The sequence below is a fragment of the Azolla caroliniana genome, unplaced genomic scaffold, assembly GCF_043228905.1.
Source record: "Azolla caroliniana isolate FFs.n. ecotype wild unplaced genomic scaffold, voAzoCaro1.0.p SCAF_6, whole genome shotgun sequence".
Lineage (NCBI taxonomy): Eukaryota > Viridiplantae > Streptophyta > Polypodiopsida > Salviniales > Salviniaceae > Azolla > Azolla caroliniana.
The window spans coordinates 21,561,102-21,585,357 of record NW_028230441.1 but is presented as its reverse complement, the minus strand read 5'-3'; the positions used below and the strand labels follow the sequence as shown (position 1 = coordinate 21,585,357).

The 24,256-nt window shown below is 36.4% G+C and overlaps 2 protein-coding genes across 4 annotated transcripts; both read left to right on the top strand.

The window, feature by feature from the left end:
• Window positions 1-808: 808 nt before the first annotated feature.
• LOC147863328 (uncharacterized) lies at window positions 809-3,417 on the top strand. Its single transcript, XM_087321896.1, has 3 exons — window positions 809-1,326; window positions 1,928-2,057; window positions 2,595-3,417. The coding sequence occupies exons 1-3, from the start codon at window positions 1,227-1,229 to the stop codon at window positions 3,298-3,300; spliced, it is 936 nt and encodes a 311-aa protein (XP_087178022.1). The 5' UTR covers window positions 809-1,226; the 3' UTR covers window positions 3,301-3,417.
• A 5,242-nt stretch (window positions 3,418-8,659) lies between these two features.
• On the top strand, window positions 8,660-21,421 carry LOC147863327 (synaptotagmin-5-like). Of its 3 annotated transcripts, none has more exons than XM_087320879.1 (14): window positions 8,660-8,907; window positions 10,773-10,877; window positions 11,833-11,883; window positions 12,706-12,826; window positions 12,915-13,036; window positions 14,503-14,604; window positions 14,693-14,767; window positions 16,644-16,723; window positions 16,809-16,959; window positions 17,113-17,346; window positions 17,655-17,957; window positions 18,039-18,152; window positions 18,334-18,507; window positions 21,070-21,421. In XM_087320879.1, exons 1-13 carry the CDS (start codon window positions 8,803-8,805, stop codon window positions 18,484-18,486), a joined length of 1,716 nt encoding a protein of 571 aa, XP_087177005.1. In that variant the 5' UTR covers window positions 8,660-8,802; the 3' UTR covers window positions 18,487-18,507; window positions 21,070-21,421. The 3 variants fall into 3 exon arrangements, with proteins under 3 accessions (XP_087177005.1, XP_087177004.1, XP_087177006.1); XM_087320878.1 differs by lacking the exon at window positions 21,070-21,421 and adding an exon at window positions 19,992-20,461 and having other exon boundaries at window positions 8,761-8,907; XM_087320880.1 differs by lacking the exon at window positions 21,070-21,421 and adding an exon at window positions 19,992-20,461 and having other exon boundaries at window positions 8,784-8,907; window positions 10,735-10,877.
• The last annotated feature ends 2,835 nt before the right edge of the window (window positions 21,422-24,256 follow it).

Below are 24,256 nucleotides of genomic sequence, written 5' to 3'. Positions count from 1 at the left end.
GAGCCATTATACATAACAAGGATATTGCCATCATTAGACAGAACTTATGGGGATTTCACAATAGCAAACCACAATGTTCGGGAAAGAAATACTCTCATTCACTCAAATGTAAGTCAAATATTTAAACTTGCTAGTTGGACTAAATGTTTTATGAAGGAAATATATACATAATTTTTGCTAAGTTCCTATAATTCATGGCATTCTTCTCATAATCTTCTATTGTCTAATGAAGATAGGTCAAAAGCAAGCATGTGCATTTCATGAAGAGGTACCCTCGTTTATTAATATTTCTCAAACATGACAATCAAGATAAAAGTAAATGCAATGCGTTTAGTGAGCAAAGAGAGGCCGACATAATCGAAGTTGGTAATAGGGACAAAGAAATAGTTGTCACCATCATTGCACATGGAAACTTGGAGAAAGAAGGGAAGGAAGTCAGTTGTTGGGATGTGTGTTTTTTTTGTTTGTTTACTTGTGCATGGAAAGAAAATCAAAATGTCTGGAAAAAAAATGAGAGAGAGAGAGAGAGAGAGAGAGAGGGAGTTAAAAAATGAGGTGAAATTGTCATATTACTAGTCATGAGGAGGTCATAAGAATGATGTATGAGGCCAAAGAATCCACATCTTTGCTTTATCTCATGCAATTCAATGCCTAGTAATGTCAAGGAAGAAAATGAAGAGAATAAAAATGCAAGTACGAGAGGGGGGATCGTATTTACATCCACCGAATGCCATGAAACTCGAAATTTGAAGGTATATATATATACACACACGGCTATGGGGGCCGAAGGCTGATTCTATCCATTGTCATTACAAGCATTAGGTGGTACTAGAAACAAATATATTGTTGTCGATAGATCCATCCTCGGGGTTGCATTTACTAGACAATATACTCCAATCATCAATGAATCTAGCTGTTCTGGTCTTAAAGCAAAGAGTATAATGCTTTCTTTCTCTTTATTGGGTAGCAACAAAAATGAATTGAAACAACTCATAGCATTGCCCTACTAGATATTGTCTCATCCTTTCTTTCCATTTTTATTCATCTTTTTGTGGTACATTGAAAGTGGTGTGTAGGTTGTGCTTTTGTTTCACTTTTTAGAGACATAAGGTGCTCCATGAATGGTGGATTAAAACTAGAGTAGCTTGTAGTGAGCTCAGCACACACCATCCCTATCATCTTTTTTTGCATATAATTTATAACAATCATCTCATTGATCTTTCATCATGCAAAAGAGATTGTGGTCTCCTGAGGAAGATGAGAAGCTCCGGAATTATGTGAGAATGCATGGTTGTGGCAATTGGGCTCATGTTGCCAAGCAAACTGGTAAAAACAAAACAAAACAAAACAAAACCTATATGTTTGAAATATCATGTTATGTAAGTGTTGAAAACACATTTCAAAGCAAGTTTGATGCTTCTTTGTTAAGTCTATCGAGGGCTTTATGACGATCTACTTCTTGAACGTTGTATTCTCGTCGAAGAGTTATGGAACCTTCTTCATGATGATCATGTTTTTCCATGATAGTGTGCTGCATTTCTTTTTAAATGCATCAAGTTCATCACATTCATATCAATGTTTATACATTGGTGTTGTATATACTCTAGGCCTTCCATTTGTGGTGTTAATTTTGATATATATCCATATAATATCTGAACCTCAAACATGATGAGTGAATCAAATCAAAACAGACTAATTTGGAGTCATACACCAAAAAGTGATCATTATGCTGATGATTCCGGAATCGAACTATGAAGACAATTCGATGAAGTGTGTGATTATTATTGATATTATTATCTATTTCATGTCTCTAAATTACAGATTGCAAAGCCTTTATTCTTGTTTATTTGCATTCATTCTATATTGCTTTTGTTTCGGGATGGAATGTATATACATATCGATCTGACAAATCATTTAATCTATCTAGGTCTCGATCGATGCGGGAAGAGCTGCCGCCTCCGTTGGATCAATTATCTGAGACCAGATTTGAGGAGAGGACCTTTCTCGGCCGACGAAATGAGGCGGGTTATCCATCTTCACAACAAGTTTGGGAACAGGTATAAAAACAAAAATATGGATTAATAACAAAAGGGGGGGGGGGGGGGGAACAAAGGCATTAAATCAACACCATTGTTAATGTGACATGTCTATTTGATTCATCCTTAATTATGACAATGAATTTGTATGCATATATATTGGTGTACTAACATCTATTTGATTAATCCTGAATAATGACAATGAATTTGTATGCATATATATTGGTGTACTAACATCTATTTGATTAATCCTGAATTGTGACAATGAATTTGTATGCATATATATTGGTGTACTAACATCTATTTGATTAATCCTGAATTGTGACAATGAATTTGTATGCATATATATTGGTGTACTAACATCTATTTGATTAATCCTGAATAATGACAATGGATTTGTATGCATATATATTGGTGTACTAACATCTGTTTGATTGATCCTGAATAATGGGCACAATGGATTTGTATGCATATATATTGGTGTACTAACATCTATTTGATTAATCCTGAATAATGGTCACAATGGATTCGTTCGTGTACATATCGGTGTGGGGGCAGCTGGTCCAAAATCGCAACTCATTTCTCAGGGCGAACCGACAATGATGTGAAGAACTTCTGGCATTCCTACATGAGAAGCAATCACCAGATCCGAATCCAACAACAGAAGGATTGGCTCAATCTCATGTTCGAATCCCGGATGACGCCTCACAATGACAACAAAAAAGAGGAGATTGATGGAGCTTTGCACCACATCGAATTGCTACCAACCGTAATTCGTACCAACAATAATGTGCTGCAATTCATGTCCAAGGATCAAAGGTCCTACACCATAGATCCCGCGAGAGTCACAGGAAATCGAGGGAATAAAGATCCCTCCCCGGACCATGGAGCTACGACACTTTTGGACACTTCTCGCGCACTTGTTGGGTATCATAAGGAATTTGGCTTGAATGTAAATGACGATGGAAGTATCAATAATAATAATAATCGTAGCAATGCAAGGGTTATATGTGAGCGTGAAATTGCGGATGCAAGTCGAGCCTCGAGGCCTTGTCACCCATCACTAGTACTTGAGGAGGATGTTTCCATGAGCTCGATTAGTAGCAAAAGTAGTGATTTTAGCATAGGTATTAATTCTGTTTGCCCACTCTATCCCATGGAAGATCACATTAATACGAATCATATTGGTGTACATACCGGCATGATTAAGGCTCGCGAAGGGTTGCATTCAATCATTTGGGGATGCTTGAACAATACTTCTTGACCTCGTGATCGCATTTAACCGAGAATTTATTATGTGGATGAGCCATTGATATGAATAGAATGCAATATCATAATATTGGATATTTATCTCTCATTAGTTAATTCGGATTTTCATGAAGCATTCTTAGATTCTACTAATTGTAGTGGTTCCATCTAATCAAATCCACATGCATATATACTCATACATAGAGATATACATATACATACTAGTTTAAAAAATGACAAGGCAATTGTGTGAAGTTTTATAGTTGTAACTTGTCATAGGTTAATCAAATCATTAACATGCATATGGCATTTTCGATGTTCTTTTAAAAGACCAATACATTTGTCACATTGCTCAATTTTGTTTGTTAAATTATGGATCTTTGAATTGTTAGTAAGCAACCTACGATGACAATGTCAATCTCCAAAGCATGCTTAGGCTTTTTCAGGAGATTACGTGAATTTAGGCAAACATGCTTTTAAGAACTCGAAAGTTAAAGTGAAGATTTCCTTTTTGCATTGGACTTTGATCACACAATATATTGTTGTTTTCATAAATAATTCAATTCGACCTCTCACATGCCATGTTATATATTGTTGTTTGGAGTTGAACTTGGAAGCCACTCAAGAATAGGTTGTAATTAAAATTATATATCTATTACATGCTTACAAGCATCTCAATATGATGATGAAGATGGTGATGGTGATGATGGTAATAACAACTTCAATTGTGACTTAAATGTTCACCAACCACAAACACACTACAAGGTATGGGAGCTCAAAACTTGATGGATGCTATGAGACATGCCATGAGTCTTGCCCATAGATCAAGACACCATTGGCCACCCTTTTTAGTGACACTTTAAATTTAGTTCAAACACATGATGAACAATGAACATCCCTATGGAGGATGACTAATTCGTGTATATTCGCCTAATGACATGATTAGGATATTTAATTTCTGGATCTACATTTCCAACTCAGCTCAATCAACTCATGTTATTTTGTGGACCAATTTATAGATGGTTTTGTGGCATCATAAACTTGTTCATATATCACAAGTGGAACCAAGTAGGGGCTTGTTACATTGTTGCATATTCTATTGAGTTAAATGCGACTCATGTTGAAGCTTAGCGAACCTATATTGCAGTGAGAACAATCTCAAGGAAATGTTATTTCAGTAATGCTCAATTATGGCATACCAAGGGGATGCATGATGATTGTATACTTGTAGAGTGTGGTAATGATCATGTGATGACTACATGAATAGAGATATCAACACGTGTATCATTGTACCCCTTACTAAATCATTACATAGTGAAGGAATTCTGATAAATTATTTGTGATCATTATCTGAATGTAGACTTTATATACATATATGATATATGTATGTCTTTCCTTTTTGTGTTGAATGAATTCTTATGATTCCTTCACTTTATTGTATTTGTCTTTTGTAACTGAGGATCTTGTATTTCTTTCTTGGTGTTATCCGTTTGATATCATATAAGTTTGAGTGTCTCTAATGATCCTTGCACGTTTAAAGTAGATCGGTTACACACATACAATAAATAATACTAGGGCCTTTCTCTCTAGTAAATACACAGACAAGTTAAGAGAAGGTTTGATATGAGATGCTCCGTTTCCATCCTACAAATACAACGTCCTCCAAACTAGGGCATTGGTTATCTTGGTTCTTCAACAATGTGAAAGGGGGAAAAAAGTCAGAATAGTACAATATGTAATGACAACACTGACATGCAAAACTGAAACAACAAATCTAATGTATGTGGTGCTCGGTATGGACAATTCATCCTTTTGAACTTTCAAGTAGGCGGGAATATTCAGGATTATTATACGATAATGTTTAATGCAGCTCAATTGCGAAAAAAAAAATTTGAATGTTGGAATTTCGAAAGAGAATTATGAAAATGTCATTGAGAAAGATTTCCACAAAAAGCATCAATTGATCATGACGATAATTTATCACGAAGACCAATTGAAATCGTTTATCAAATATTGGAAAGTGATACCGACATACTCTAACCTAATTAGATAGATAAGGAACCAAAGAAATGATTGTACCCATGGGATGACATTTAGGAACTTCCCTTATATTTACCTATGGATACAATACAAAAACTAGATAAAACAGAAACATTTGGGACATGGAGGTGATAAACCAAATCATTGCCAATCAAAAGAGAATAATGGTGAGGTTCTTAAGATTCTTATAATTGAAACATATGCCTACATTTTGTGCATTTACTTTCTAGAAATATCAAGGCCCCTTATATTATTTTAGTCAACGAAATTCATCCCTTTAACAGAAGCCATCGTTTATTGTGTGATCTCTTGCTCATTGACGGAATCGGAGTAAGTGATGTGAATTGTCAAGGAGAGAAACAATGAAAATGATATATAGATGCCACTTTGGGACTTTTGTTCTTTTCTCCTTTCTACCCATTGATTTATGCAATATGGTACTAGTGGATTATAGTTATTTTTCTTAGTGAAAACTAGGGAATCTCTTGTTGTATTTGTTTTTCTTGTTTGAATATCAATCATGGTGACTCTATCATTTAATAATTTGTCCCTTCCATTACCTTTTCATCTCATGGATATGTTCATTCCCTCCTTTGAAATGGACTTCCATCCATTTACGAAATGCTTTGGCTCTTTCTGTCCATATACATAGATGTTTTTACGATTTCATGACTTGTGGACATTTGCACGAGGTTGTTGAAACATGAGGAGAAAGGGGGGGCATGCCAAAATGCTCTACCATTCTTTGTCTTTGTCTACCTGTTTATGATTTCGACAATCCTTTTGGGCACATAATCGCATGGCATTTTGTACGAGCACATTTTCTGGACTTAGAATCATGCCTTATTAATAATTAGGTATATGGGAGGCTATTTAAATTAAGGGGAAAACTCTGAAACGTGCCTATATTTATAACTTATAACTATTTCTTGAGATGCTCTTGTGTTTAATAAATTCCCAAAAATACCTCGAGTGAACAAAACTCTCTCTCACACCCTTGAAAAAGAATATGGCTTAGTTGGTAAGATTGTGTGTGATAGAGACTGAAAAGTCATGCGTCCAACCCCCTGAATTCCAAAGTGGCATCTAAATAAAATTAGGAAAAATGATAGAGATTCATGAAATTTGGGCTTGGAAACCGAGGCGTTGTCTCGGCATTCTAACGATTTATTGCTAGGGTAAGTTGATTATGGAAAAAAGAAACGCAAATATAAGCACACAAACACACACGGGGTTCTTGAATGCCTTACAGGTCTTTCAGGGAGATGCACTTGGACAAGCCCATTTTCTGAGCAACACATACACCCACCACGACCAATGTTTGAAGAATATTTTGAGTAGCATACACTCGATCTTATTCCCTTTATCGAGAAGCTTAACCTAGGAGGGAGGGGAGCGGATAGATAGATCTATACGTTTTAAATGTCCATGACATATCAATTGCGATCTACGTTATAGATGCCTAGCACCCATGGTGAGGCTTGAAATTGGGTTCTCTCAAATTGTATGACTTTCGATCCAACGGTGTACGTGGCCGGGAAATAAATAAATAAAACTTTGTCACATTGTTAAGTCATTGAAAAAAAGACACCTAATGCCAGTGAAGATTCGTTTCGATAGAGTTTAGTTGAGAATACTTTGCAAACAAGCACATACAAAATATAACTAATATATGAAATGGAAGCGAGAAAGGAGGGGCATTTTTGGGGAATTAACAAAAACCCCCAGAAACATTAAATCTTTGCTACATAGTTAAGTCATTGAAAAAAGACGCTTGACGCTAGTGAAGATTCGTTTCGATAGAGTTTATTCGAGAATACTTTGCAAACAAGCACATACAAAATATAACTAATATATGAAATGGAAGCGAGAAAGGAGGGGCATTTTTGGGGAATTAACAAAAACTCCCAGAAACATTAAATCTTTGCTACATAGTTAAGTCATTGAAAAAAGATGCTTGACGCTAGTGAAGATTCGTTCCGATAGAGTTTATTCGAGAATACTTTGCAAACAAGCACATACAAAATATAACTAATATATGAAATGGAAGCGAGAAAGGAGGGGCATTTTTGGGGAATTAACAAAAACTCCCAGAAACATTAAATCTTTGCTACATAGTTAAGTCATTGAAAAAAGACGCTTGACGCTAGTGAAGATTCGTTTCGATAGAGTTTATTCGAGAATACTTTGCAAACAAGCACATACAAAATATAACTAATATATGAAATGGAAGCGAGAAAGGAGGGGCATTTTTGGGGAATTAACAAAAACTCCCAGAAACATTAAATCTTTGCTACATAGTTAAGTCATTGAAAAAAGATGCTTGACGCTAGTGAAGATTCGTTCCGATAGAGTTTATTCGAGAATACTTTGCAAACAAGCACATACAAAATATAACTAATATATGAAATGGAAGCGAGAAAGGAGGGGCATTTTTGGGGAATTAACAAAAACTCCCAGAAACATTAAATCTTTGCTACATAGTTAAGTCATTGAAAAAAGACGCTTGACGCTAGTGAAGATTCGTTTCGATAGAGTTTATTCGAGAATACTTTGCAAACAAGCACATACAAAATATAACTAATATATGAAACGGAAGGGAGAAAGGAAGGAAGGAGGGGCATTTTGGGGAAATAACAAAAGCGGAAGGGGGGGGGGGAGGATGAGGAGGGGTATTTTGGGAAATAACAAAAAATCCCAGAAACATTCTCCCCCGGCCCCCCCCTCGTGTGTGTGTGTGTGTGAGAGAGAGAGAGTAGAGAGAGAGAGAGAGTGTGTGTGTGTGTGTGAGAGAGAGAGAGAGTGTGTGTGTGTGTGAGAGAGTAGAGAGAGACAGACACACACGCACAGGTGTGTGTGTGTGAGAGAGAGAGAGTAGAGAGAGACAGACACACACACAGGTGTGTGTGTGTGAGAGAGAGAGTAGAGAGAGAGAGAGAGTGTGTGTGAGAGAGAGAGTAGAGAGAGAGAGAGAGAGTGTGTGTGAGAGAGAGAAGTAGAGAGAGAGAGAGAGAGTGTGTGTGAGAGAGAGAAGTAGAGAGAGAGTGTGTGTGTGAGAGAGTAGAGAGAGAGAGAGAGAGAGAGAGAGGCAAAGCTTCTCTTTCTTCACACAGACTCAACCAACACCAACCCATCTTTCTTTCTTTCTTTCTTTCTTTCTTCTCTTCTCTCTCTCTTCTCTCTCTCTCTCTCTCTACTCTCTCTCTACTCTCTCTCTTCTTCATCTCCTTCCTTCCTTCTTCCATCGCTAGTCTTCACTACTTTCTTCCTTTGCCTCCTTTTTCTTCTTCTGTGCAAACGCCATTTCTCCTCCTCCTCCTCCCCCCTCCGCCTCGCATATTCAGAACAGAGATATTCAGAAGCTCCCGACGTCTTTCTTTGCAAAAACCGAACCATGAGAGCTTGATCCCTAATCTTCTCCTCCTCCTCCTCCTCCTCCTTCTTCTTGTTTTCCGAATTTAGCTGTATTCGTTCCAGTATGGCCTTCATTTCTGGCGTGGTTCTTGGAATTGTGATCGGACTTGCTGTTATGGTGGCTTTTGTCTATCTTGAAAACGTGCGAGCTCTCCGGCGGACCCAATTGGTAAGCCTCTATTCGAAAATCAATTGCTATAAACTATTACGAAAATTGTACCATAAGGGATCCAATGTACAATTGATTTTCTGTGAAGCATGTACACGGAATCTGTACCAAAAATGATCAAGATAATGCTTTTGTAAGCCTAATTCCAATTAGCTCGGTAAAACTACCCTGAAAAGCTCACCAAAAGAGATCAATATGCGTTCGAATGAAGTGATCACACAAAAGGCATTTTGAACGGGCATAAAATATTACTGAAATCAATTATTTTTCTATGAGGCTAACTAGTAGCGCCTAGATCGGCAATATTACCATGTGAAAATCGCACCATACAAAATCAAATGTATGATGATCAATATTCTGTGTATTTGCGCCAACAAGGACCAAAATGTATCGTCAAATTCCTGCGAAAATTGCACCTGAAGGGATTAAAATGGTTTTCTTTTGATCATTCAAAAACCATTCAAATTTGGATGGAATTGTGAAAATTGTACCAAAACGAATCAAGATGCCTTCATGTTGATGGAACTAGCTGGTAAGCATATTCCAGATTCTCATAATCAAAATGCACAATCACATTGAAAGGGATCAAAATGAACATTATCACACAAAAAGCTCTCCAAGTTGTAATCAAAAGCATTCAGATGCATCCTTTTCGATGGAGGCAGCTGATAAGCATGTGACAAGACTTACAACTCTTGTGAGGATAGCAACAAAAATGGATCAAAATGCATCCTCTAAGACTGAACCAGCGAGTAACATAACTGCATTCTTGTTTATCGTACAGAAGTGGTTAAAATGTACTTAAGAGTCTTGAAATTGTACCAAAACTAGGTGGTTCCAATATTGTACCAAAAGTTTAGCACTCCTTTCATCTACATCTTATTTAAACTTAGCAGATACTTTGAAAATTACATGGTGCTCTAAAATGGATTAAAGTTCTTTCCCATTGATCATTTGAAATGCACACACAATTGATTCATTTTTCGCATTGCTTGCTGGGTTGTTGCTGCAATCCCAGAGTTCCTGACTTCTATATTTGGGTGGAGTGGCATATGTACTGGAACAAGGAATTTAAGCCCCTTGTCATTATTATTTGAAAATTTCCATTATTGTGAAAATAGCATCAAAAGCATGAACTCTTAGTGATCACTCGAAAGGCATTCAAATGCACACAAAATCATTTTGTATCCATATTACTTGTGGATGTTGTTTCAAGGTCAGATCATCATTAGTTCTCCTATTTGTTCTGATGGTGGGGTGGCAACTCTATGTGGGCGAGAAATTAATTCATTTTGTATCCATATTATGTGTTGGGAGTTGTTTCAAGGTCAGATCATCGTTACTTCTCCTATTTGTTCTGATGCTGGGGTGGCAAATCTATGTGGGAGAGAAATTTCTCATTTTGTATCCATGTTACGTGTTGGGATGTTGTTTCAAGGTCAGATCATTGTTACTTCTCTTATTTGTTCTAGTGGGGTGGCAAATCTATGTGTACCAGAATTTTAGCACTCTCTTCATTTCAACTCTTATCCACAAATGAAATAAATTGCATCTAAGGCCACATTTTAGCTTTTTGTCTTTTAGATCTTACACAAGTCCCACAGAATTGGTCATTAATTTATAATCCTTACAGCTGTGAGATCGTAATATTCATTTTCCTAGAATATACATGAAATTTATGCAGGAAATTGTAGCACACATATTTTAACACAAAACCTTTTTCTGTTATTCCAGCTTGATAGATGATAAGTCTCTCAGTAATATCTAATTTTTTTCCATCAAAGTTTTTTATTTTCTGATTTTATATGTACTTATTAACATTGATAGGGTTTCAAGCGCCGTGCTAATCACAATAATGTTTCTAGGCTGTTGGCACTGCAGTTATGGCAAGCTTGAGTTTACCTGAAATAAAGCGGATTTTTTCCAAGCAGGCTACCCCATCTTGGATTGTCTTTCATGAATGGGAGAATGTAAGTCATTTTGAAGGTTGCAACATTTCAAGTGCCATAGAAATGAATCAGAATTTTGTCTATGTGCATACTCACTTCTCTTAAAAACATGTTTGTAGATGAGTTTTGGGTACCTCTTATAGGCATCTTAGTCATGTTGTGAACATGCCTGTTTAGTACCTATTGACTCTCTGAGCTTTTGGATTCCGTAGAAACATGTAGAATTGGTATTCTTTCAGTTAGTTTTTGCTTCAGCATGGTCACGCGTATAATCAACAGGAAGTGGATCGTGGATTTATTTCTCTCTCTCACCTAACCATCATTTAAAAAGAAAAGAAAAGGAAAAGGAACTAGACAACTTGTTAAGATTTATGAAGCTAAGAAGCAACTGAAGATTTCAGTCTAGAAAAAGATGAAATAGAATCACTTTCCCTAAATCACATCGCACATTGTGTATTGAACTCACAACCTTATTGTCCCCAAAAAATTGACATAACTGTGTCAACCATGATCTGATTGGCCTAATATATCATATCTCTCTCTCCCCCCCCCTCCCCCCCCCCACACACACACACACTTTCTGTTTTTGTTTTCATAATATTCTTTAGCGGAGCTTTCTTCTTCAAATGACTCTGCATGTTTTACTCGTGCATCGTTTATTATAGTGTTTAAGTTTTTATATAGGTGCCTTTGGTATTGTGTGGGTGCACAGTATGTGGCAAGTCTATTTGTTTATACTCTTTTTTGGGTCTAGTTTTTGAGAGTTGCTCATTTCATCTCTATAATGTATATAAGCCAAACACTGTCATGTGCACAAATCTTACCAGTTTTGGTTACCCATTTAAGTTAACTCTTTCTGTGGTGTAACTCAATACCTGAAATGTCAATCAATCTGTATTCATGTTTCATTGATTGACTTGCAGCATTTACATAAAGTTAATCTTTTCTTTTGTGGATTCTGTTTTCATGTCTGCAGGTATCATGGCTGAACCAAGAACTAAATCGGATATGGCCATGTATTGATAAGGTCTAATTTGATAATGGTTTACTGCTCAGTCAAGCATTGCCTCTTTGATGTACCAGGGTTAACTTCATTTTTTATATCTTTCCTCTTGATTGACAAGTAATAAAACAGTACGGGAATATTAGAGGAAAGCTACATGCTGTCGCTGGTTTAAGGTTACATGTGGATACCATATCCAGTCATTAGAGTTTCTGAGGTTTTGGGTTTTCCAGGCCTCAACTGAATCATATCATATGTGTCCATAAGATTGTGGCAGATCCTCTGAGATTCAATGTTTCTTGAAATTAGCTTAAATTCATTTGAGTTGCTTATTTGATGAGTTTTATTGGATTCATAAACATTTCACTTTTTAACAGGAGAGATGTGGATTTCACTTTCCTTATTGTCTGTATTTTTTATCTCTATTTAGGGTAGAAGAGGTTTATTAGATATATGAAAGTTGCAATCTACCATAGAAGTTCCTGCAAATGCCTTTTGTTTATCGCTTAGGCCATTCTATTTATAAGAGCCGGGCTTTGCTGGGCGCATTAATTTATGCCTTGAACTGTCTCCCGACCTGAAGGGGGTTGAATGAAGACTTGGCATATGAGGCCACACCTCATTTTGAGCTTGAATGGGCTTCCGTAGATTCTCATGATGAGCTGTTCTTGGATTGGCTTGGTGACCTGTACTATTGTAAAAGAGAAATATCGAAAAATGAAATCTTGAAAGAGAGGAGGAAGCTGGATCTTAAAGAGTTTTAAGATGTTTATAGACAACTTCACTGGTACTGCTTTTCTTGCTTTCATACATCTAAACTTCCTTAAATGCTGATTTTTGCATCAGGCAGGTTCATCATTACTCAGAACTCTGCTAGAGCCAATTTTGGAGCAATACAAACCAAATGTGCTGTCATCCTTACGGTTTAGCAAGTTTTCTTTGGGAACTGTTGCTCCTCAATTTACCGGTTTGTTCATACGAATTTGCCACAATATTTTTCAAGTTTTTGATGGTTGCTACTTTTCAAGTTTTTAATATCATTTATCAACATGTAGGAATAAGAATTATTGACTCCGGGGATAATGAAATTGTCATGGAGACTGCTATCCAGTGGGATGGAGATCCTAGTATCATTTTAGCTGTGGAACTTCTAAATGGTTTTTCGTTGCCTGTACAGGTAATCTGCGGTCCCATTTTGATTGCTATTTTTTCAGAAATGTATGGCTATAGCTACTTAACAAATAAAATTTTCATCTAAGTCCTTTGAAGAGCCTCATGCTGTAAGCTCAATATATCATTTACAGGAAGTGACAATTATAACATGGAGACAATGACATTTTCATGTCATAGAGTATATAATCTACTATCTTTCTCTATACTCATGTTGTTGTTATACATGAGATATACTAATCTACCCAAACATGTTGAAAGGAGAGATGAGAACTATATTATGTCTGCAATGGCATTATCCTGTCATAACATATATAACCAACTATCTTTTCTCTATTACACCCATGTTGTGATGCATGCGATATACCAGTCTACCCAAACATGTTGAAAGCGTGAGATAGATTACAGTTATATCATGGCTGCAATTACATTATCATGTCATAGATTGTATAATCAACTATCTCTCTCTATGCTCAAGTTGTTGTGATGCATGGGATATACTGGTCTACCCAAATAGGTTGAAAAGGAGAGGTATCAGAGGTTGTATGTATTAAGATTCTATGCATGATGCCTTTGGTGCTAGTCTGAAGACAACACCAAGCACAAAGGCAAGGTTGAAGGTGCAAACATATTCAATTAATGTTCAAGATATGAAGAAGGGCGTTTAACAATTATGTTGCAATGTAGTAAAAATTCATAAGGTTCACAAGATCTCATCAGCAGAATCAATCCATAACACTTACAACTCCAATTCTCATCGGAGCTAGAGACCTAAATCAAGGTGACACACTTGAGCTCTCTTGTTCCTATGTTCAAAACTTCATTACTCTGTGCTTGGAGCTCTCATAGAACAAGATTGTGAGCTCTTATGTCAAAAACTTCATTATTCTGTGCTTCAAGCCTTGTGATAGACCTAGAATTGTAAGCTTCTGCTTAAAACGGCTTGTGCAAGTTGCACCTTCCACAGCTTCTACTTACAACATTTAGATAGGCTTTGATACAATCCATCAAGAGCGATACAATGCTATTTCAATCGTAATATGGTCGAAATGCTTGTTGAGCCCTGGATAACAGTCAATATTAAAAGAAGTGATGGATGAAATATTTAACCTGGAAGGTCCTGAAAATGCTTCTGCAAATGAGTCTTGAATTGGTCCCAAATATTTACATGCAATATGGGAATTATAATTATTCTTGAGGTTGTATGCACATCATAATCATTTTGTATTTAATGTTTTGGCTCCAGTCTGTGTGCCTAGATTCTGCCTGTACATTATTTGGTGCATATATAATATATGTATTAATAACTTTGTAGAAGCCAAAATGTTTCATGAGACTCAAAATTGTGCAATACCTTGTGGTAGTACATATTCCTCAAACTGGATATCTCAGCTCTTTCTGGATTGAATTCAGAAGGTATTTCGTACATTTATTTGAATGTAATTGACACGTTACTTTTCCCTTTCTTATTAGTTAAAAGATGCTGCATTTACTGGCATATTCCGAATCATGTTCAAGCCATTGGTTGATGAGATTCCTGGCTTTGGAGCAGTTGTGTATTCCCTAAAAGAGATAGTAAGCACAACACATATTGTTTCAACGGATCTCGAAGGATCAGCTTATTCTGCAACTTTATTTACATATTCAAATTTATGAAACTCAGGAAAAGATTGACTTTAGATTGAAGTTTGTTGGTGGTGAGGTAACTTCTGTTCCAGGGCTTGACAACATTATTACGGTATGTGTGTAATTACTGAAAATTTCTACTGTAGACATGTGTACCCCTGTCAATCATTTCAATTACACCTTGCTTATGCCTATCTATTTTGTATTTTGTACTGAGCATGTTCTATTCTGTTTATGAATTTTGTCATTATCTCACAATTTGTCTCATTTTATGTTTTGCATCCATACTGTAGACATGTGTACCCCTGTCAATCATTTCAATTACACCTTGCTTATGCCTATCTATTTTGTATTTTGTACTGAGCATGTTCTATTCTGTTTATGAATTTTGTCATTATCTCACAATTTGTCTCATTTTATGTTTTGCATCCATACTGTAGACATGTGTACCCCTGTCAATCATTTCAATTACACCTTGCTTATGCCTATCTATTTTGTATTTTGTACTGAGCATGTTCTATTCTGTTTATGAATTTTGTCATTATCTCACAATTTGTCTCATTTTATGTTTTGCATCCATACTGTAGACATGTGTACCCCTGTCAATCATTTCAATTACACCTTGCTTATGCCTATCTATTTTGTATTTTGTACTGAGCATGTTCTATTCTGTTTATGAATTTTGTCATTATCTCACAATTTGTCTCATTTTATGTTTTGCATCCATACTGTAGACATGTGTACCCCTGTCAATCATTTCAATTACACCTTGCTTATGCCTATCTATTTTGTATTTTGTACTGAGCATGTTCTATTCTGTTTATGAATTTTGTCATTATCTCACAATTTGTCTCATTTTATGTTTTGCATCCATACTGTAGACATGTGTACCCCTGTCAATCATTTCAATTACACCTTGCTTATGCCTATCTATTTTGTATTTTGTACTGAGCATGTTCTATTCTGTTTATGAATTTTGTCATTATCTCACAATTTGTCTCATTTTATGTTTTGCATCCATACTGTAGACATGTGTACCCCTGTCAATCATTTCAATTACACCTTGCTTATGCCTATCTATTTTGTATTTTGTACTGAGCATGTTCTATTCTGTTTATGAATTTTGTCATTATCTCACAATTTGTCTCATTTTATGTTTTGCATCCATACTGTAGACATGTGTACCCCTGTCAATCATTTCAATTACACCTTGCTTATGCCTATCTATTTTGTATTTTGTACTGAGCATGTTCTATTCTGTTTATGAATTTTGTCATTATCTCACAATTTGTCTCATTTTATGTTTTGCATCCATACTAAGAAGGAAAAACAAATGAAGAAAGAAAATTTATTGGAATTAACTCACAAGATATGCCTACTATGCTGGGTAGTCATTTTTTGACATGCCTTAGGATAGAAAGGGATGGTGGAGTGAACACAGTCCTGGAAGTACTGCACTTTATATCACCCTTACTATCATTCTAGGATTGTCAAACCGAAATTATTCTTTACTCATCTGGGTTGTCGGATGCCTATTGCACAACAACTTTACTCTGAAGTTAATTGATTTGCATAATTATTGTTTTGACATAGAGGTAACGTCTGATGGTACTGTTTTATAATCATGAAATCCCTTTCTGCCTTCGAAAGATGAAAGAATGTTTGAATATCTTGATTTTAAGTTCTATATCAAGTATGCTCAAGTACCACAGGATATCTATGCATCCTTTTGCAAGTTAAATATCGTTAAGAGTGGTTTTCTAAGAGAATTTCTTCCCACACGTTCAGAAGTTTTTGTTACAAAAATTTCTCATTGTTGCTGAGTTGTGGAAATAGGAAATCGTATGGTGCACTTACTGGAAATGCTCCATGCATATATACATATAGAGCCACACAAACATGCACATAATGTGTGCATGAATACATGATTATTATACATTATGTTCCTGATGCAATGCTTGCATGCTAACAAAAGCAGAATATCTCAGGGTACAATCAAGACAGCTGTGGAGGATTCAATGCTTTGGCCAGTTCGCAACATAATCCCCATTATTCCTGGTGATTACAGGTCATCAGAATTGTCTATTTAGGGCTTCATATACTATAATATTTCATTTTTGTTTATGTTTAATTGATGTGGTCAGTATTGGCAGGGATTTGGAATTAAGAGTAGTTGGAATACTGGAAATCAAAATAGTACAAGCAAAAGAACTTAAAAATAAGGATATTATTGGGAAATCTGATCCCTTTGCACAAGTTTACATTCGTCCAATTCCAAATCGGATCAAGAAGACTAAAACAATCGTGAGTGTTGTCACTATACCTCTGAATTGTTGGTTCATATAGACACTCTGTGGATATAGATCTTGATGGGAAAAGCATTGTACTATTTACCTTTGATTCTGATAATGTTGTGCTGAGATATTGTTTAGAGCATACTGACTTGTTTTTTGGCAGAACAATGATATAGAGCCAATCTGGAACGAACATTTTAAACTAGAAGTTGAGGATTTAACGTCCCAGAAGCTTACAATCAAGGTTTTCGATGATGAAGGCCTGCAAGAACCGCAACTTATTGGCTCCACTCATTTAGAGCTGAATGCATTGGTTCCAGAGAGATTGGATGACTTGTGGCTTGCTCTGTATAAGGACTCAAAAAATGGAAAAGATCCTTCCTCAAAGAGAGGCGAGGTATGTCACTGTTTTCTCAAAGAAAGGAAAGTCGTTTTTTATCATAGCTTTTGCAAGCACAACATATGAAGTAGAAAGAAAGAGAAATTGACAGTGTAGTTGGGTAGCCTCAACTTCTAGAAATGATCTTCAGATATTTTTGCTAGTTTTCACTTTATGTACTCACCATTACAGGAAGGAAAGATGGTCGGGATATTCAAGTTTGAAAAATTATAATCCCTTGAACCCCCGAGAAAAAAGAAAAAATTGAGAAATAAAACTGGAAGTTTTAATTTGTAGTTGGTATGAAACTATTCAAGTACTTGCAGGTGCATGTTGAACTTATATATCATACTCTGGATGAAGAAGTAAGCCATGCAGCCGACACATTAAATACAACCAATATGGCCTCCATGCCACTCACGTCTTTAGAAAAGGTTATCACATCAAATACAAACGGTTTAAGGCACACAACATTAAGATCATACATGCGAGAAGGTGCCATCATCCGTGGTATATTACAAGTTACTGTGATACGCGCGGAGGACTTGGTTCCAAGCGATTCGAATCACCAGTGTGATCCATATGTGCTACTAAGGATGAAGAAAAATGATGCTCGTAAGACAACCAAAGTAAGAAACGTATTTCTTTGCAGGATTTGATAAATTTGATCTTTGAGTGTGTAATTTGTATTCGCTTTGCTTTCCTGCCAGGTGATTTCGAAAAGTTTGAAACCAGAATGGAATCAAAGCTTTGATTTCATGGTTGAAGATGCACTGCATGACATGCTTTTGGTAGATGTGTTTGATCACGATACTTTTCTTGAAGTAAGATGGTTGACATGTGGTTATATCTTATGCATTTCTATGCTGAACATGTTCTTATATTTGGCTCTCTATTCTAGATTTCTACATCAACTAGGTCAAACTCATATGTAATTTTATGAATGGTTCTGATCATATCATTAGATTGTAGTCAACATGCTAACCTAAAGCTGTTGCTTTGCAGAAACGTCTTGGTAAATGTGCTCTTACATTGACTAGAGTATTAAGAGAAGGTGAATATGAGGTACAAGTAAAACTTCTTGGAGGGCAGAATGGTGTAATTTTTCTTAATCTCAAATGGATACAACCTCTTCCCCCAGATCTTCAATACATTTAAATGCCCTCATGTATACCTCAGGTAAAATTGTTTCCATAACCTATGGTCTCCTTGGAAGATGGGTGATGTTGCTGGATTGATATTTTTGCTCCGTTTCTTCTAGATTGGTAGACAATGTTTGTATTGTTATCAAATTGCATCGATATCATCAATATATTACATATACTTCACCTAAAACTGTGCTATCCCTGTGTAACCTTTTTGAAATTTATCATCAGGATGATAATGTTTACAAATGGGGGGTTTTTAGGTATGATTCTTTGTGAAGTGTCTATGGATATTATGGTCTGTGGATTGACGATGGATGTTCTGACTGGAAGTAGTTTCATGGATGCTTTTATCTAAGAGAGTATACTGTTAACCAAATGCATGAGGGATAGCCATGATAGCTTCGGCAGTTTCTCATTTTATTTTGGCTCATGCTGCTCCAAGATGAGACAAAATTTTCAGATGTAATCTCTTTATTTGGTCTCATTGGACATTCTGACCTCCTAAAAGTTCATATCATGTATTTACTTAAATAGAAAGTCGTTCAAGATTAAATTTCCATTATTCTGTATAGAGCAGAATACCATTGAGCAAATGCTTAATGCTCATAGCATGCACATGGAAAATGAGTGCATTTTGAGGTTATGTTTACATCTCTCCACATCCATTAAAGCTTTAGAATTGAAAAGTCACTATCATTTAGTTAGAGTTAGTATCAGAATCACTTGATCCTGTGGGATGCTTAAGACAGAAGAAAAAATTGGAGAAATGTAATTACCAAAAGGCAAAATTGGTGTATATGGCTTATAATCTTGTGTCTCACAATAAAAAGTACATAGGAATAGTTTCTGGAATAGGCTATCAACAGGGCTTGGGTTCAAATCCTGATTTCCATGTATCTTTGTTAAACGATATTTCACTTTCCTTTAAACCACATGCCACATTGTGTATTGAACTCATAACCTCATGGTTCTCAAACATGTGACTCAACCATCTCAACGATGATCTGTTTGTCCTCTGAAGACGATAATAAAATCTCTCTCTCACTCTCTGTTATATTTTTGGTCTTATATCTCATATTTGACCTTCAAAGACGATAATAAAATCTATCTATCTATCTATCTCTGATTGGCCCATGTTGAAGACCGTTTGAAAATAAGTTTCAATCCATTAAGTTCAGAATGTTAAACTTTTTAGCTAACGAGATTCTTTGATATCTTAGGCAGCTCCATAATTTAATTTTTGGTTTGGTTTCCTCAAAGATCAGACACCATTCTAAAGATGTAATCTTTGTTTGTTCTTATAGGCCATTTGGCCTCTTAAACATTAATATATCTTTCTTTCTTTCTTTATGAAATATCCCCTTAAATTCAGAACATTTCAAAGGCATTTCCCATGTCACCCAAGACAAGGAAATTTGAAGCACTGAGACACTTTAAATATCTGCGTTATTTAAAGCTATGAAGTCATTATTATTATGTCAATTTGTTGCTAAATTTGGGAATACTTGTTAATAGGTACCAATAACCTTGAATAATGAAGGTATCAAATAGCTCATATATGAAACTTTACCATTAAGCTGTTGCAGCTTGAGCCATAAGCTTCTGTGTGGTTTTCAAGATATGCTGACTCTTTGTACTTCAAATTCAAGTAAAGTAATGGAAAAAGGATACAATACCAGCGATGAGTACTAAGTTTGCAGCATCAGGTAAAACATTCCCCCTTCCTACCATGGGAATGTTTTATATTTTATTAACAGAACAACTCAATACAAGATAGAAAAGCATAGGAGAAGTTTCACAATTTACTCAAATGTAACTGTTTCATATATGATTATTATATAGCCATTAATCCCCTTTGCTTGTTGTAATCCATGTGATGTATTGTTGTAGAAAATGGTGGTTTCTTAGTTCCATTTTTCTGGCTGAAAGTTTGAATTCACTTTATTAATTTGTACACTAATAATTAATGGCAGGATTCAATGTAATGTAGTTGGTCTTGTGGTTTGGGTTCTTGCTTGTAAGCCATATAGGAAGCGTCACTCTTGCCCATCCTAATGACAAATGGAAAAATCACGCATTAAGAGAATCTATGAGTATAATCAATCAATACTGATTATTAATCCATCAGAAGCCCGAACTTTAACCACACCCATCAACAGAAAATTAGCAGATATTTCACATTCTATTGACTAAGATAATGCCCCTTCTGATGCATTGATTTGCCAAAACTACATCAATTCTCTTTGTTGAGTAGATATAGTAAATGCATATAATTGATTTGCTTTCCTGAAACCTGTATAATCGTCTTCTCTAACCTCTATCTATGCTGGCATTATAAAATCATGATTCCGAGGTGAAAAATTAACCCTCCACGTAGTTGAATGGAACTGTTAAAAAAACTACATGAAATGTCGAACTGCAATATGTTCTCATAAGCTGGGCAGCATTCTTGAATGTTGTATCTGATGAAGAACATTACTGTAATTGCTGCAAGATTGTGACTAGTTACATGTCACCATGAAAGATTGTGAGGATCCAGCTATGCACATTCTTGAATATTTATGTTTGATCAGTAACTGTTTTGAAAATGCAGTGATCACAATAAGCAACCACAAAAATCTGGACAATCTCTTTGAAGTCGCATAAATGCGGAACCCAATTAGCAATCCCAATAAGTATTGACATTATATGTCCATGTGAGTGGGTGTAAATTTGACTGTAGATTGTAGGAATTTCAAATTGTCTGTTATTTGAAATTCAAAGGTGATTCTTTTGAGATTTTCAAATCCTTTATAAAAAACAATTGTATGTAAAGAAATAGTAGCAATATTTTCAAGCATGCTGATATCAATAATATGCTGGAATACTAGGAATGAAAGAATTGATTATCACAGGTGTAATCATGACAAAAAACAGTGTTACTAATTTGAAAAATTGGTTCTCTGGGGCTGAAGTTTCGGCATGGTTTGTATGAAGCTAGAAATAAATTGGTAGCAGCAATAACATTTTAGGTTTCAAGTTAGGAGGCTTTATTTAAATAGGCAAATTGTTAGGGAACAAGTTGGGTTCCAAATTCTCAACAATTCACTCAAACATTAAGTCAAGGATTGTAAAATTAGTTTTTCCTAGGGTAGAGATAAAAGGTCATGGACTTATGAGATTAGATTTCTTGTGGTTATTGTCAGCTTGTTGATAAAAATAGGAGTTAATCCCTATCTTCAGGTTGTGGTTCTAGAAGTTTTTCTAGAAGTTTCAAGCAAGTTATGAAAATGAATGCTGTGGTTCTGGGTGGTTTTCATGTTGGGTTCAATTATGGAATTATGAAAGAAGTCACTTGATCATTTTTTTTGTTACCATGGCATGAGTAGGGTTTCATGGAGCCATATATATACCTCAAAATATTTAGGGGGAGAAACCTTACTAAATTTGGATAATCATATGGTTGCTTGAAGATTTAACATCTTAAAAGGTATGTGCATAGGCAATCAATCTTGGGTATAGATAAATTGTCATTTTGTGGAGGTGGGTATATACCATGGGAAAAATGAAGATTATAGTTTCGTGGTGGCATATTGTTAAAATAATACTTGGGCTTTTAAATGTTTAGAATCACTTATGTTTCAAAAATTAATGCTCTCTTAACGACTGTTTCAAAGTTGTTCAACTACCAACCCCTAAATGCAGAAAAGATAGTAATGGTATGGCAATAGAGGTAGTGACAACCTTTAGTCTATTACATTAGGATGATAAAGAAAGTGTCAAGTTAAAGTTCAATTGAATGGCAAGGCTTGGCTTGATAAGTGTGGGGAGGTGTTATTTTAGAGTCATGTTGACAAATGATGGTGCTTGTAGACAGTGCAAAGTAGGTTTTCTGTACCAAATGGATATGGTTATATTTGGTGATCAATATGACATTGCCTATTCTAGATTCCCCAATTCCAAAGTTGATGGTAAAGAAATCACGAAAAAGGTTGGTCATTTGATAGTGAAAAATAGATATTTGTAGTGCAAGCTAATCATGCAAACCATAAGTTGGTTGAAGGTAGAGGTTGGTTACTGAAAAAGGTTTTGGATACATGGGAGTGTCAAGTTTTAGATGCAGGATAATACTCTCAGTTTCCATTTCGTGCGAATGTGTTTCTTTGGCATGTGATGGTGGGTGGGTTGCATTGGGTGATGACATATTTTGTATGATTCATGTTTATCCTATACAATGATTAAGGCAGATGGCAGACACAGGTTCATGACATGCCCAATTACTAAAGGCTTTTGGGTTGTTATATTGCAACTTTGGGCAACATTCGCTCCCGCACTTGTACTGAATACCATATGCACCATGTTGCGAAATCGTATGGGAATTCAATTCACAATAGACGAACTGCGCTGAAATACGAATCACACAGAAATGACAGAGTAGACAAGATAAACAATGGTGCACAGAGATTTACGTGGAAACCCTAAAACGGGGAAAACCACGGGTGAACAAAATCTTCACTATACAAATAGTGGATATACAACACCAAGAAAGTTACAACACTCTGTCGAGTGTATCAGCCGCACATGGCTCTTCGCGTCTGCTGTTACACACACATCTATGGCGCGGCTCTACCTTCTCTCACTCTCTCTCACACTATATGCAACTTCTGCACCTTCATCACATCCCACATGTTTGCCCTAGTTGCATATATACTTACACAACTTTCTGGTTATTTACATACGTAGCCCTCATGGGGCGCACACTAAGACTATTTGCATAATATAGTCTCCTGAGTTGGCTATTTACACGATTCCGGTTTCGGCCTCGGCCGAGTTCCTTATCAACTCGGCTCCTGTTTTCCGACTCTTCGACTGTTGGCTTTCCGAACAGTCGGATCATCCTCCCATTGGAGGGACATATTCCCAACAAACTCCCCCTTCACTCCTGTGGGAGGAAATCTGTTAGTCCTGTATTTTGTCGACAGGTTCTGAGTCTGTCCATAGGTAGGTTCTTCGTCAGCATGTCGGATCCATTGTCGTCAGTATGGATCTTCACAAGAGCAAACTCTCCATTTTCGACTCTCTCCCGCAACCAGTGATACCTTCTCTGTATGTGCTTGGTCCGGGAGTGGTATGCCGCGTTCTTGGCTAGGTGTATGGCGCTTTGGCTGTCACAATGAAGTAATAACTCCTTTTGCTTCATGCCTAGTTTGGTGAGAAAATTTCTCATCCAAATCAGCTCTTTTCCAGCTTCTACCGCTGCCATATACTTTGGCTCTGTAGTCGACAAGGCAATAGACTTTTGCAGTCGTGACTGGCACGATACTGCTCCCTCTGCATAGGTCATCATGTACCCTGACGTGGATCGGCTCGAGTCGACATCTCCTGACATGTCTGAATTGGTAAAACCTTTCAGTACAGGTTTTTCAACACCATACCTTAGGCACACTTCCGAGGTGCCTTTCAAGTACCTGAGTATCCATTTCACCGCTGCCCAGTGTTCTCTCCCTGGATTACTCATATATCGGCTTACTGCTCCCACAACAAATGGTATGTCTGGTCTCGTACAGACCATAACATACATTAGATTGCCGACGGCTGAGGCATATGGTACCTTCCTCATCTCAGCCTTTTCCTTCTATCCTTTCGGACACTGCTTCACATTCAATCTGCAATTTGTCGGCAACACGGAGCCGACTGGCTTTGTGTTTGACCTGTTGAACCTCTCTAGGATCTTTGTCACATACTTCTGTTGTGACAACCATAGCACCTTTCGAGCTCCGTCTCGGGTTATGTGCATTCCT